This window comes from Nicotiana tabacum, chromosome 23 (assembly GCF_000715075.1).
Source record: "Nicotiana tabacum cultivar K326 chromosome 23, ASM71507v2, whole genome shotgun sequence".
NCBI classification, from domain to species: domain Eukaryota; kingdom Viridiplantae; phylum Streptophyta; class Magnoliopsida; order Solanales; family Solanaceae; genus Nicotiana; species Nicotiana tabacum.
Window position 1 is genome coordinate 87,688,174 of NC_134102.1, and position 16,371 is coordinate 87,704,544.

General features: G+C 39.8%; 1 protein-coding gene across 5 annotated transcripts in view; it reads left to right on the forward strand.

Annotated features, from left to right (window-relative positions):
* LOC107773091 (uncharacterized) overlaps positions 1-16,371 on the forward strand; it is an 81,901-nt gene that overhangs the window by 11,144 nt on the left and 54,386 nt on the right. For 4 of the 5 annotated variants that reach the window (XR_012706081.1, XR_012706080.1, XM_075246646.1 and 1 more), the window contains 5 exons: positions 2,849-3,273; positions 4,651-4,774; positions 6,832-6,927; positions 7,054-7,125; positions 9,385-9,522. Coding sequence is in view for 3 of the 5 variants with exons in the window: in XM_075246646.1 (XP_075102747.1) it covers positions 2,849-3,273; positions 4,651-4,774; positions 6,832-6,927; positions 7,054-7,125; positions 9,385-9,522 (855 nt within the window). In the remaining 2 variants the exon portion in view is untranslated. The remainder of the gene's footprint in view (positions 1-2,848; positions 3,274-4,650; positions 4,775-6,831; positions 6,928-7,053; positions 7,126-9,384; positions 9,523-16,371) is intronic. The other variant, XM_075246648.1, reaches the window with a different exon arrangement.

Below are 16,371 nucleotides of genomic sequence, written 5' to 3' on the forward strand. Positions count from 1 at the left end.
CTCTCCTATTTCTCTCTCTCTCTCTCCCTTTCTATACGGTTCAAATAAGTGCTAGAGGAGCTGCATCTAATGCCCTGCTTCTTCTCTTCTTCTAAAGGTCCAACTAAACATTATTTCTTTCACCGTGCCCGACATCACCCACTCAATTCCGAATTATCTCAGAATTTTCCACCACAAGCAAGATGCTATTGACAATGTAAAAGGTGGTGATTCTCATCTCACCTGAGTTTTTACACATGAAGCACCAATTGACACAAGTAATATTCCTCTTCCTCAAATTTTCTGCAGTCAAAGATCATCCCTCGTAGCTAGCCAAGTGAAAAAACACACTTTCTTTGGTATCCTAGGATCCATACTGAGATATGTGGAAAAACTGACTCCTCCCTAAACAGAAGCTTCTCATAATAGGATCATTTATAAGAAAACAATCTTTGAGGAAGAGTCCTTACTCTGGACTTAAAAATATACATTATAAAACTATCCCATAATACATCACGGGATCATCATGGACCTTTTAAGACTTTGCTAACAATACACAAGATCTCGAGACATAGCCCGACTTAATCAAGAAGAGAAAACTCAAAGATGCACCCACCGAGCTAGCAAGTGGGATCTATCAAGGTGACGAGAGGATGGGGATCTTAACTCGACGTCGCCTCATAGAATACCTGCAACTGTAGGAAAAAAAGAAAACAACAACGTGGACTGAGTATAAAATACTCGGTTAGTGTCATCGACCTCCCTTCAAAAGGTGGGACAAGACTTATAAGAAGCATGCATGTAAATTAAATGCTTAAAGGCAATTCTTTAATTAAAACACAAGCTTAATAGCAATCACATATTTTATGATGAAATCATAACTTCGAAATTATCATGCATTTCCAGTTCAATAGGAAAACTTTTCAAAGTTTTCAAGTTGGCTTACCAGCTTTAGTTATGGTGCTTCAATACACTGCACCAATTGTTATTATGTCCTGCTAGTACACACACCCAAGCGGGCTCCCAAGTACTCTAGCTTCCCACGTTCTATTTATGTCATGGCATACTCGTGCCCAATTTCTGGGTTCTCGGTTACCGATATTCAAATTTGTTCAATGGTACCATTCGTTGTGAGACTTTGTAAATCAAGGTTTATACCAAGTCTTCTTTGCTTGCTTGTTCATACCAACTTCCAGGCCCCCGAGGTTGTTACAACAATCACGGTTGGTACCTAAATTCCGGTCTCCCGAACTTCACCACATCACCTCAAGAGCATAAACATGAATTCAACAATTCAAAATTTGATGTTAAGCTGGATGGTTTCAATAAAGTGGTTAAAAATTTATATATGGCTCATCTGGCCTAAACAACATATCCCTATGTCTCTTGGCCCAAGCATACATTCAAGAAGTGGCCTCTCGTCCTTACATTCTACAATTTAGATAACATGCCATTCATGGCTAATCACACGACTATCATGGAATCTAATTAGGTTCATTCCCAAGCTATCCATCACATTTCACAATGCATAACTATATCCACTTCTCATCTATAATGTTTAGTGTACTAGATAGCTCAAGTTTATATTACTTTGTTCAATCATGGCGTTACATACACTCGCTCGCCCCCACTAGCATATGTCCACATTTCAAATCCCTTTTTGAAAGAATAAAATCATGCAATTTTGGAAAACGCCTTAAGAAAGGTTAGGCCTCAACTTACCTTAGCCTTAGCTTTATCCTTCTTCCGTTACATGATGCTCCAAATGTCCAACGCATTTAGTCTACATGTGTATAATTCCATTCTGTCAATTCGTATTTGCTTGAATCCGATGAGACTGTTTAGGGCTCAAACATTGGATACAAGCCATCCACATCTGATTTCCTGTTAAATGTGTAACCCGAATTCTTCTTCAATTCAATTCTCTTAATAAAATAGGCTATTGAAGCTATTCAAGTCACTAGTATACTTATTTAACAATCCCCAACCACTTTGCATCTTCTTCCCCAATTACTCAACCATATTCAACAAAGACCCATTTCTAGGTTTTAACTAATATTTCAATCAAATTAGAATTCCACTCATAATCACCTAGACCGGGTAGTGGATTACCTCTTGACGACAAATTCTGAAATTTTCAACTTTTAAGCTTCTTGAGAGAGATGAAGATCCTAGGCAAAATCCTTGGATTTGGATGTTAGGGCTAGCATGTAGGAGCTCTAAATAACCCCAATACTCAGAGATGCACTTACCTTGGTGGTTGGTGCCCTGCGCTTTCTGAGGCTGGCCTTTCTCCAGCTTCGATGCAACAGGTTTTCAGCGCATTTGGGCTGAACATTAACATCAGTTACATGAGGTTGTGGCAAAATTAAGAATATTGGAGAATATTAGCGGAATACCTGGAACGCAGACTCGGTATTGTATTGCTTTTATGTTGAAATTAAGGTGAGGATGTGGTCATACAGAGGTAGAAGAGCAATATGCTAAGTTGAGGGAGCATATTATGTCACAGTGAGGTTGCTGACCCATTAGTTTCCTGTTCAATTTTTTTTTTGATTATATCTTAAATTGTTATTCTGGAGATTGCTAAGCTTGACAGAAGTATTTTGGAGAAGGTACATGCTAGCCTCAGAAATATCTTTCTCCCAGTTGAGCGAAGGTGGTACTGAAAACAAGCAACTTCCATCGAATGATTTGTGTTACTGTTGCAATGACAGAAATTTTCTTTTGTGTGGACTGTGGTTTGATTTTTGATCTAGTTGGAGGAATGATTTATGAAGTTTGCTATTTCCGTCTTGCCCCTTGCATTTGTTTTATTAGTCCTTGTATTACTTACAGCAAAGGGCTTTTTTCCCCCATGCAATCACAGATACTGATGGTGAACATTATCATCTCTCTTCTGCATATGGATGGCCTTTCTCTCAATTTGACACCTTGTGCTTCATCAAGCAGCTCATCTGAATCATCCAATATATCGAGGGAGCAACAATTGGAGGATGCAACTCATGATGGGCGAAATAAGAACGTTGTAATGTTTATAGGGCAACTATTAGATATATTGCGGAAATATCTACCATCTTCAAACTCAGAGAAGGAGAATAACGGGGAAGTAAATATGTCTGCTGGTATCAAAGAAGCCATAGAATGGAGAATTATGAATGCCAAAAGATTTATTGAGGATTGGGAATGGCGTTTGTCAATTTTGCAGTGCCTTCTGCCCTTCTCTGAAAGACAGTGGAGATGGAGGGAGGCTCTTACGATATTACGTGCAGCCCCATCCAAACTGCTAAACCTGTAAGTACTAGTGTTTCTACTTTGTTGTTTTAATGCATATAATTTAGAAATGTCCTTTTGTTTCTAGAAAACTGAGTCAAAAACCTTAGAAAAAGTGTTGTTCTAGTTGTCCTCACTGTATGCCTTCTCTTATTTCATTTTTGATTATTGGGAATGCATTATAAAATTTTTCTCAGAAAGAGTGTACCTCTCTATCAATTTACTACTACCTAGAAATATTTAGGGTTGAAGGTAGCTCTTTCTAAATCTGTGTCTCTTGTTTACAGGCCAGTAGTTGTATCTCTTGTTGCCTTGAGAGTTCTTGGCGAGCCTGCATTGTATCTAATCTTAAATGTTTTTCCTTTTAGATAATGGTTAAACATTTTAATTTTTATGCTGGAAAGATAATTTAAATCTTAGTTTCGATTTTACAGCAATGCCTTGAATTTATCCGTTTGATGCTCTGGCAGAATTGTCATGTCAATGTAGAGTTGTATCGTGCTGGGATGATATAGTTACCATATTGCCTTAACCTTTTTCCTATTTTTGGGGATATCTCTTATCCTCCACCTCAGTTAATTTCTATCCTTGCATTGTGAGCCTCTAGTGTTGCCCCTTACCTTTCAGTCCTTAGTTCAGTTGAACATCAACTTGCCTATCTTAGCTCTCTCCCTCCCATTATAAATATCCTCCATTCTTTCCCATGCTATAGTCATTAAGGAATTTAGCGTTTTAGAGATTTGGTCATATTCAGTTATATAGCGTCACACATTGGATATAACGTACAAAGTGGCCTATAATAGTCTTGTACTATATACTGCTTGTATGTAGGAACTTTTCGCATGATTAATGATATTAGCCTTATAAAAAAAATAGTCTTGTGCCTTTCCAACCATTGCCTTGAAAGTTACGGTTGGATTCTTAGAGTGTTTCATACGATATCAGAGTCAAATATTTGACACACTTATATCTGACTGGGTTAAATAGTATCTCGTATCTATTATGAAGAGGCATCCAAAGGGATTTATAGATGTCTTCGGTCATCCCAATCATTGTTTTAAAGTTTTCATTTGGATATTTAGATTCTTCGACATGTCATTTTGCCATTATCATTACATTTAGAACCCAAGTTAAGTTTGTGTACCAAATTCGGGTTTGGAACAGTCTGCATCCTAAAATTCGTTATAGATATACCAGTCCTAGGAAAGAGTTGAGGAGTACAATCTGATACCATTGCAACTTTGTTTCCATTGCTTTCCCTTGTACATATAAATCAGGACTACGGTTTTAAGTGCTAAATTAGGTTATCAAGCTGCTCCTTAACCTGCACTCTTATCACCTATAGATGTGAGGTCAATTTTTGGCTTAAGCAATATCGTTTTAATTGCGTTGATGCAGCTGTATGCAAAGGGCAAAGTATGATATTGGAGAAGAGGCTGTCAACCGTTTCTCTTTGCCTCCAGAAGACAAAGCTACACTAGAGCTGGCTGAATGGGTAGATAGCGCCTTTGGAAGAGCATCTGTATGTTCCTTATCTGCTGATTGTATGTGTATCAATTAATATCCCGTGCTGGAACTTCTATGTATTTTACATATATTTTCTAGTTTGTCCCTAAAATTGGATATAGTTGGTGGCTAGTTTTTTCTTTTACAATAATTCTGTGATACCGTTTGCTACTGGTCTTCATGTTTTTGGACTGCTGTATTTTGATTTTGTGGGTCTTTAAATCTGGGCCAGACATGATAAAATTAAGTCTCTTGGTTCTTCAATATCCTTTAGCTGGATTTGCATAAGAAAGAATCAAAGAGAAACTCAGAAAACATGGGAGCTTGAACTTCTGATATTTTGAAATAAGGGTAAGTGCTTATCATAATAAGGGCATGGGGGCTGGCAAGTTGATGAAGTTAATGTTATAAATCCATCTCTATTCTGATCTCCTTGAGTAGACAGGAATGCTTGGCTCTAAGCTGATTGGTTCTCCTTTCAAAAACTTTAGCCCAGAGAAAAGCTCACGTAACGTGTAAATAGGTAAAGTGGGCGGCACAAGACTGTTTGTATGTTGAAAGATCTAATCTCAGACCCATTCTAATGTTTTTTTACATATTCAAAGTTTTTACTAGAGCTCGGCAGGGCTCAGTTGGAGTGCTTGAGACAAGTGTTGACATGGTTCCAGGTGGTATCTGGTCTAAAAATCCTTCTTAGAGAGAATGTAAAATCATCCTAGTTGGTGAGGTGGAAAACATTGAGGCATTAGCACAAGTTTGAAATTGCAAGGTGGGGGCGCTTCCTACTACTTTTCGAATTACCACTTGGAGCATCTTATAAGGACCAAACAGTTTGGAATCTGGTGATTGATAGGGTTGAAAAAAGACTTGCGGGTTGGCAAAAGAGATACCTATTCAAAGGAGGAAAGGAAGTGTTATTAAAGAGTACCCTTTCGAGTATTCTTACATATTTCATGTCTTTGTTAAATGCTCCATTTCGTATGGGACACTTCTAGCGGGGAAAGGAAATTTAACTTGGTAAATGGGAGACTGTCACAACACCAAAGTGTTGGGGTGGGCTTGGGATCAAAGATTTGAAAGCCTTTAACAGGGCATTAATGGAAATTGGTTACGGAGATTACGGATAGATGAGAATGCACTTTGAAGGGGGGTGATTGTGGAGAAATATGGGGTTTTTGATGGGGGTAGAGGGCTAAGATTGGTAGGTCACAAAATTTCTTAGTTTAATTGAGAAGCTTCACAAACAAAGTTTTCCGCTGGCTAGCCATGATGTATGGAAATGGGGAGCAGGGAATAATGGCGTCTTTTCTGTCAAGTCCTAAGCTTCTGGTCTGAGAGGAGTACACTTTTCAATATCTTTTGGTATGGATTCCTGGGGTTCCGAGAAAGGTTGTTTCACCTGGCTAGCTATGAGGGGGCTATTATTGCTGTTAACTGGCATTTAGTTGGATTTTCCATATGTGTGAATAATTGCTGTCTTTGAATGAAGAAATCGAACTAATGTTAGACGTGTAAGAAGAAACATAAAGTTGGACGTTAGCTTTCTGAGCTTAGAGTTCTTGTCAGAATTGTGGCATGACTTATTACCAGTCTCCTTTTAGATTATTTAATAATGATCAGAGACTTAGGACTTCAGTTTTGTGAGCTTAGGGTTCTTGATATGATACGCTCTTCCTGTGATGGACATCTTGTAAGCTCCTGTTGTTTAGATTTTAAAGGATTGACTATGTTTTCATTTTGGATAATGGGAAAGAAGTATCCTGACTAGTGCTTCATATGGTTTCACAATCAGCTGCAATATTAACTACAACAACACTTTGGTGAATACTGATTGATATGAATAGATTTTAATTAAACAGGATTCTCTACAATGCACGCTTTCTTTTTTATCAAAGTGCAAAAATATTTGCTTTGATGCATTGCTCTCAGATAATCCTATAAATGTTGCTGCATGGTGTTAGTGTGTTTATAGAATGAGGATGCTTGTCTAGTAAGTGAACTCATTTTATGGGTAGCAGAGACAACTTTCAGATTGTAGACATTCTAAATATATTTGTCATTATCTTTTGTCAGGTTGAAGATGCTGTTTCCCGTGCTGCTGATGGGACTTCCCCGGTTCAAGAACTGGATTTCTCGTCTTTACGTGCTCAGTTAGGTCCTCTACCAGCTGTAAGACACCATGTTCATCCTCTCGGTGTCTTTTCCCTCATTTTGATGTTTCTATGCATGTCAACATGGCCACTCGTTTTTTCATGGATGAATTTGTAGAGTGACATGTTTTCCTTTTCTTTTAAGATTCTCCTGTGCGTTGATATAGCTGCAACCTCTGCAAAATCTTCAAATATATCCTGGAAGCTGTTAAGTCAGGTATGTGCCACAACTGTGCTTGGAATTGCATAGCACGATTCATCGCAATTCTATGATTGCTTTTATTCTAGTTCTATCATCATTTCTCTGTCTTTGCCATATCTTCTTGATTTGGATTGTCCTTCTTTCTAATCACAATATGATCATGGAGTGCCTTAACTAATGACCATTGAACATGACCCGGTTCACCAATTGCTCATATTGTCTGGTGATCCTTTGTCTTGACATTAAGTATTTGGATTTAACTGTTTTGTTGCATATTGTGGGTGTGATTGATTTAAATAGATCATGGTATGCTGTTCAGTTTCTATTGATGAATGTGAGAAGAACAAGATTTTGCTTCTACGAGTTCTTGAATCAAGGTGAAAGTTTGATCGTAAGGAAATTGAGTCCTTTTGCTAGCCTTCTGCACATGTAGAAGAAGTTGATGTATCATAAGTTGCTACAGGTCTACTCCTTGAAATTGAAGCTTCTAAATCTGAAAGACCTACCTTTGTTGTAGCTTTGGCTCTTGGATGACTATTTGCTTCACAAAGCAACGAAAAACACTTCCAGATGGCTCGCGTGGATTCTGAATAATCCCGAAGCTTGAGCTTTTTCCAGAGAAACTTCTACGTGAACCACCCCCCACTTTCAACCACAAAAAATTTAGGAAAAGTGGTTGTGTACCTAGTGATGCTTGAAAGTTCATAAAGCTGATAACCATAATGTGATAAGAAGAACATATAACAAAATTTCATAAAGTTGGTTGTTACAGGACGTTTCAGGGAAGCCAAAATATCAGGCTTTAGTTTTATGATCAGGAGCGCTATGTGCTGCTGATGATAATGACTAGATATCAGCTTTTCTTTTAGTTACTGATAGTTAATCTTAAGGCTGAATAATATTCATGAGTCATAAAGGAGAGAGAAAGAAGGAGTGGAAGAGGATATGCTGCTAACCTGGAAGAAGAGCTGTATTAGTATGGTATCCTAAGTTTTATTCATATCCCACCAATGTGCAATGTACAATAATGCCCTTAATGGAAATTTTTATAAAGAAAAAGAAAAGAAAAGAAAAAACCTCAGCGCACTCGGGTTCGGGTGTCCGATACGGGTGCAGATCTAGAGATTGGATAATTCATGATCTAAATTTTAAGATTGGGGGCACGAGTCGAGGTATGGATACGGGTGCGGGATTCATCTATATCCAAAAATAGAGCTATAAAAATATTCCTAAATTATGAGACATTACGTGGAAAACTTACCTGTAGCTTGTAGAGTGCAGTAATTCAATCTTTTATTCTCAAGTTGTAGGTAGGCACTGAAATCTACAGTAGTTTTTGTGTTGAGAAATCAAAATGCCAATTCTAATCTACTTTCTCCGTAGTTTGTGGTAAAAGAACCCAATGTTGATTGACCAGATCCGATACGTATCCCACATCCATACTAGTGTCGGTGTCGTGTCGACACGGGTGCAACACCACAAATGAAGAGTCCGTGCAACTTTGTTAAGCACTCCTCAAGTTGGTATATAAATGTCATATGTGCCATGCTTTTCTGGAGTACTATGAAACAAGTAACTTGCTACTCTCATAGCTAGGACGCGACCAAGCTCTAGTTTTGATGAAGGGTATGTGAAGTAATTCTGCAGCCTATTTCTCCTGTATAAAGTTTCATCAACTTCATGCTTTGTTCTTATCGTGTTGGACTGGAATCTGTGTATATTAATCGTTGCCTTGTTATCACTATTCTGTCCCATAGGATAATCAAATTTGAAGTGAGATCTTATAACCTTCAATCACAACCAAAGTAATTTATGGATGGCATGGCCCATTGTTTGAACTGCTTTAGCTCTTGACATTCAATAGTAGGTTTTCCTTGCACCAGCATTACCAAATCGCCACTTACTATTGTAAGATATATGAGCTACATTGCTATTAGTAAGAGAGGGCAGAGCGATATGGGTGTAAGCCACAGTCCTCATATGATCAAAGTTAGATAGCAGTAGACCTTATTTGGGTGATCCTTTCAAACTAAGAATGCAATAAATTATTACCATGTGGATTTTTAAGATTGTGCATAAGAGGCTTCTGTCCCAACGGGAGATCAGGATGTGCGTGAGATAAATCAATCTCCAGCTTGTCTTTGATATCTACCTCTGTTGAAATAAATAAACATATATTTTCCTATGTTTTCCACATTCCTGTTCCTGAGCTGAAGTTTATAGCTTCAATATTGATGTTATTTATGGTTAAAGTTGAACTTTTGGGGTATGCAGGCTCAAGTTATGTTGTCAGAGATTTACCCTGGTAATTCCCCTAAAATTGGGTCAACCTACTGGGATCAGATTCGTGAAGTGGCAATGATATCTGTAATCAAGCGCGTTCTTAAGCGTCTACAGGAACAACTGGAACAGGTGAGTGGAGTTGCATTAGTTGGTGAATTCTCGATTCCTTGACTTACTTGTACTGGTAACTATAATCCTGGTTTAAGTATGGTGTGTGCGCTGTATGGCTAAGTTTCCCTTCTATTAAATGCCAAATGTCCCTTATTTAGCCAAATGTTTTTTCAGCACATGAAGATTAAGTATGGAGTAGCACTTGATATTTTTCTTCTTTCTCGATTTCTATTACTTTTTTATAGATCTGTTTGCTATATGTTTGTCTCCGTGCTTTGATTTGGCGTAACTGGTAAAGTTGCTGTCATGTGACTAGGAGGTCACGGGTTCGAGCCGTGGAAACAACCTCTTGCAGAAATGCAGGGTAAGACCGCGTACAATACCCTTCCCCGAACCCCGCGCATAGCGGGAGCTTAGTGCACCGAGCTGCCTTTGTTGTGTCCGCCTCTTTTTCACTTTTACTTGGAGCCGGGGGGGTCTATCAGACACAGCTTCTCTACCTTCACAAGGTAGGGGTAAGGTTTGCCTATACTCTACCCTCCCATACCCGACTTGATGGGATTACACTAGGTTTGTTGTTGTTGTTGTTGTTGTAGTAGTAGACCCCATAAACTTCACCACGCTATTCATTGCAAACCTGGGAAACTACAACTTTCTGCTAGCTTGAGATATTGGAAATGGACGGAAAAGTTCCACAAAAGGGGCTAACTGCACCAATTTTTTTGCTTCCAAAAGATGATTTTGGCTCAATTCCCTGCTCTAAGTTTCATATTTCTTTAGAATTATTTCCACCCTTTTATTATACTCTTCCCTAGCGCCACCGTAATAATTGCATGGTCTGGTTTGTTCCCCTAACTCTTTGTCTGCCTCCACAGTGCTTGCTCTTCCACCAAAACTTTGTCACCATTTTCCTAATAAGGCTTTATTGGAAACTCTTAAATTCCTATCCGCAAGACTCCTATCTTCATTGATGTAAATGATTAACAAGAAGGTACTTTTTCAGGTCCAACCTGTCCAATCGTATTTGTAGCTTCTCCAATCTTTGTGTCATTGTCGCTGATATGTGTAGTAGTGACATGTAGTATGCTAGAATGCAGACGACATGCTCTTTATCAGTATCCTTTTCGTATCTTTGATAAATCTCTCTTTTATCATCCAGCAAGCCTCTTTTAAAACTTCTCAACTACCAGGTTTCATATTGTACTGCCCTTGTTTGTTGCACCCAAATGGAAAACCCCATTAAATTACTGGAAGAGAGCCAACCTTATAGTTAAGAGCCTTTGCCTAATGATTTTCTTTTCCATTAGAATTATCTTTAATTTCTTAGATTTGTCCTCAATCTTGAAACCGCTTGAAACCTTAACAATTTGTTCCTTAGATGGTGAAGCTGGTTCGTCTCTGCATCATTAGTGTGAGAAGGCACGGGAGAAAATATGTTATTGATATATTGAATGAATGAATAATACTACACAAGAGGTCCTTATTTATAGCTATACTATACAAGGACATACTACTCCTCTACCAATGTGGGACAATACTACACTATATACATGCTGTAAATTAACACTCCCCCTCAAGCCGGTGCATACAAATCATATGTACCGAGCTTGTTACATATATAACTAATACGAGGACCAGTGAGAGACTTGGTGAAGATATCTGCAAGTTGATCATTTGACCTCACAAACTTTGTAGCAATCTCTCCTGAAAGTATCTTTTCTCTGACGAAGTGACAATCAATCTCAATGTGTTTAGTTCTCTCATGGAACACCGGATTTGATGCAATATGAAGGGCAGCTTGATTATCGCACACAAGTTCCATCCTACTGATTTCACCAAATTTCAATACCTTGAGCAATTGTTTGGTCCAGACTAGCTCACATGTTGCCATAGCCATTGCTCGATATTCTGCCTCTGCACTAGACCGAGCAACTACATTCTGTTTCTTGCTCTTCCAGGACACCAAATTTCCTCATACTAAAACACAATATCCAGACGTAGAACGTCTATCAGAAGGTGATCCTGCCCAATCAGCATCTGAGTATCCAATGATCTGCTCATGATCTCGATCCTCAAAGAGTAACCCTTTGCCTGGAGCCGATTTTATATATCGAATAATGCGGACAACTGCATCCCAATGGCTATCACAGGGGGAATTCATAAACTGACTTACCACACTCACAGGATAGGAAATGTCGGGTCTAGTCACTGTGAGATAATTTAATTTTCCAACCAGCCGCCTATAGCTTGCAGGATCGCTAAGCAGCTCCCCCTGTCCTGGCATAAGTTTAGAATTCGGATCCATCGGAGTGTCAACAGGTCTGCAACCTATCATCCCCGTCTCCTCAAGAATGTCTAAAGCATATTTTCTTTGAGAAATAACAATACCTGAGCTAGACTGGGCAACCTCAATACCCAGAAAGTACTTCAATCTGCCTAGATCCTTAGTTTGGAAGTGCTGGAAGAGATGCTGTTTCAGGTTGGTAATACCATCCTGATCATTGCCAGTAATAACAATATCATCAACATAGACTACCAGATAAATACAGAGACTTGAAGCAGAGTGCCGATAAAACACAGCGTGATCAGCTTCACTACGAATCATGCCAACCTCCTGGATAACCGTGCTGAACTTACCAAACCAGGCTCGAGGAGACTGCTTTAGACCATAAAGTGACCGACGCAAGCGACATACAAGGCCACGAGACTCCCCCTGAGCAACAAAACCAGGTGGTTGCTCCATATAAATCTCATCCTCAAGATCACCGTGAAGAAAGGCATTTTTAATGTCCAGCTGATAGAGGGGCCAATGACGAACCGCAGCCATGGATAGAAAAAGGCGGACTGAAGCCACTTTAGCCACGGGAGAGAAGGTATCACTGTAATCGAGCGCAAATATCTGAGTATATCCTTTGGCAACAAGACGGGCCTTAAGTCGATCAATCTGTCCATCGGGACCAACTTTGACTGCATAAACCCAACGACAACCAACAGTAGATTTACCTGAGGGAAGAGGAACAAGCTCCCAAGTACCACTTGTATGTAAAGCAGACATCTCGTCACTCATAGCCTGGCGCCATCCTGGATGAGACAACGCTTCACCTGTAGACTTAGGGATGGAAACTGAGGACAAAGAAGATATAAAAGCATAATGGGGAGATGACAGACGATAATAGCTCAAACCGACATAATGAGGATTAGGGTTAAGTGTGGTCCTTATACCTTTCCGAAGTGCAATCGGTGTACTAGGAGCAGGGTTCGCAGCAGGAGCAGGGTCAGGTACAGGACGAGAACCAGTTGGGCCTGATGGAGGACGCAAACGACGATGATAAGTCAAGAGTGGTGTTCCTGTGGCCGGGGAACTAGGGGGAACAACACTAGACTCCTCAACGGTTGGTATGGATGAAAACTCTGTGGTCGAAGGTGGAGGAGGAGCTATAGTAAACTCCTCAAAGGTCGGTATAGGTAAGACCTCAGATATATCATGGTGGTCAGCAGAGGTAAAGAAAGGTTTAGACTAAAAAAATGTGACGTCAGCTGACATAAGGTACCTACGAAGATCTGGAGAATAACAACGATATCCCTTCTGAACACGAGAATAACCAAGGAAGACACACTTGAGAGCACGGGGAGCTAACTTATCTTTCCCAGGGGCTAAGTTATGAACAAAATACGTGCTCCCAAAAACACGAGGTGGAAGAGAGTATAAGGGTGACTGGGGAAACAATACTGAATGCGGAATCTGATTCTTGATGGGAGATGAAGGCATCCGATTAATCAAATAACAAGCTGTGAGAACTGCATCGCCCCAAAAATGCAACGGAACACGAGATTCAATTAGAAATGTGCGAGCAGTCTCAATAAGGTGCCTATTCTTTCTCTCAGCAACCCCATTTTGCTGAGGGGTATAAGGACAAGATGTCTGATGAATAATTCCCTGAGAAGTCATAAATTGCTGAAATTGAGAAGATAAATATTCTAAGGCATTATCACTGCGAAAAATGCGAATAGAAACACCAAATTGGTTTTTGATTTCAGCACAGAAACTCTGGAATATAGAAAATAACTCAGAACGATCTTTCATTAAGAAAAGCCAAGTACATCTTGAATAATCATCAATGAAACTGACAAAGTAACGAAATCCCAAGAATGAACTGACTCTACTAGGACCCCATATATCAAAATGAACTAAGGAGAAGACAGACTATGCATGACTCTCAACACTACGCGAAAAGGAGGCTCGGGTATGTTTCCCAAGTTGACACGACTCACAATCTAATGTAGACAAACTAGATAAACTAGGCACCATCTTCTGAAGTTTGGATAAACTCGGATGTCCTAAACGTCTGTGGATTAGATCTGGAGGATCTGTAACTAGACATGTTGTGGAAGGACTGAGTGAGTTAAGGTAGTAAAGGCCTTCTGATTCACGTCCTGTACCAATTGTCTGTCCCGTACTGCGGTCCTGCATAATAAAAGAATCATCAATAAAGTATATACCACAATGGAGGGCACGAGTCAAACGACTAACAGATGCAAGACTAAAAGGACAGCCAGGAACATAAAGAACGGAATCTAGGGTGATAGAAGACAAGGGATTAGCTTGTCCAACTCCTTTTGCCTTAGTTTGACATCCATTGGCTAAAGTAACAGTGGGAAGAGACTGTGAATATACAATATTTGACAAAAGTGATATATTACCAGAGATGTGATAAGAAGCGCCGGAGTCCATGACCCATGGGCCAAGAGTGCTAGACTGGGAAACACAAGCAAAAGAATTACCAGAAACAGAAGTATCAGTCTGAGCAACTGAGGCTACTTGTGGAGATGTCTGCTTACTTGCTCGATACTGAAGGAGCTCATTATATTCTTCTTTAGATAAAGAAAATCCTTGGTTACCTGGAGTCTCGGTCTGAACAATGTAAGCATTTTTGGGTGGACGACCATGTAAGGAATAACACATTTCACGAGTGTGTCCAAGTTTGTGACAATAAGAACACTTGGGTCTAGATCTTCCAAAACGAACTCCTCCTCGTCTATGCTCCATAGTTTGAGATGCCCGAACATCCATTGTCTGGGATGCAAGAACAGAGGAATCAAGTATCTGTGATGAGCTCACTGGTGGACTTGGTGCTGCAGCAAGGCGGAGTAATCGAGAGAATAATTCATCAACTGTTGGGACAGACGGACTAGCCAAAATCTGGTCGCGTACTGAATCAAGATCATTAGGAAGTCCAGCGAGGGTAAGAACGAGAAACATCTTCTGTCGCTGCTCTTGTTGTTTTTCCACACTAGCCGAAACTGGCATCAACTTCTCAAATTCCTCCATGACTGCCTGTACTTGACCCAAGTAAGTAGACATATCCAATTCCTGCTTCTTTAAGTTTGTCATCCGTGATATCACATCATAGAAGCGAGATATGTCATTAGTGTATAAGGTGCGTGCCTTTGCCCAAACCAAATAACATGTCTGGAATGGACGAAACAAGGGCATCAACTTGGAATCAATAGATCGCCACAAGATGCTACATAACTGAGCATCGATTTTTGCCCAAAGTGCTATTGCCTTTTCATCTCCATCGCTAGACTGTTTGATTAGATGATCTTGAACACCTTGACCTCTACACCATAACTCGACAGATGAAGCCCAAGCTAAGTAGTTTGAACCTCCCATTAAAGGTTCCGAGGTAATAATAGCACTAGAGTTTCCAGAACTCATGTTTCTAGACCCAAAAGCATCAAATCCCAAAGACATTGTTGCAAATTATTACCAAATAGGAGAAAGAATCAACTGTAATTCACTGAAACAGTGTACGGAAACACAGAAACAGAATACTGAAATACTGTAGCTGCCGGAATCTACTGTAGCTATCGGAATAGTGTCGGAATAGTACTGTAGCTACCGGAAAAAACTCAAAGTTGTCGGAATGAAATGAAAACAGTAGGGGTAGGATCGGAATTACCAGGCGACCCAACTGTTCTGAAGGAGGATTTTCAAAAAATGGCCGGAAGTGGTCGTACGCGCTGGCGCGTGAGCTCACGCGCGTGAGCTTCTGGTGGCGCGTGGAGGCGCGTGAGGCTGCTTCTGCCGGAGTTGTTCACTGGGGTTTGGTCGCCGGACAGTGACGACTCTTGTGGTAGTGTTGGATTTTGCACAACACTGACAGAAATAAAGCAGATAGAAAACAACCTTAAAAAATACTGATTTCTCTTTCCCAGAATCGCTGGAATTTATGCACAGCGATAAGTCTCTCACAATTGCTCTGATACCATGTGGGACAATACTACACTATATACATGCTGTAAATTAACAATTACAACACAGGTGTATCATCCACAAAGAGAACGAGTAAAAAATGAGGCACCTGTAAACTATCTTGCAAATGGGACACCACTATCTTGTCTTTCTCTCCTTGCTGTGAATCCACTCAAATATCTTCCCATGCTGCTCCATCATTTGCTTAGTGCTTCTCTGACACAAATGAGCAGCATGGGTGATGGATGATCGCCTTGTCATAGGACCGTTGTTCTCTCGAAGAAACCTGTGAAATTTCCACTGACCCCAATTGAAAACTTCATTGTAGATATACAAATACAGATTCCACTTTTCTCCTTACCCTATTCTCTCCAGAAAAATGTCTGGAACGCACATTCTAAAAAAAAAGTGTCCGGAAAGCAGTTTTATCAAAGGCGAAAAGCGCAAAAAAGCTCTAAGGTACGTTGGGGCTTTAAGCGCAAAACGCAAATAAAGCGTGAGCTTTAATGAAAAAAGGCGCAACTGGAGAAAAAGTAAAAATATGTATATTTAGTACAAGACTAATAATTATAAGCATGAATAACAAATATATGGATAAAGAAATTGGAAAA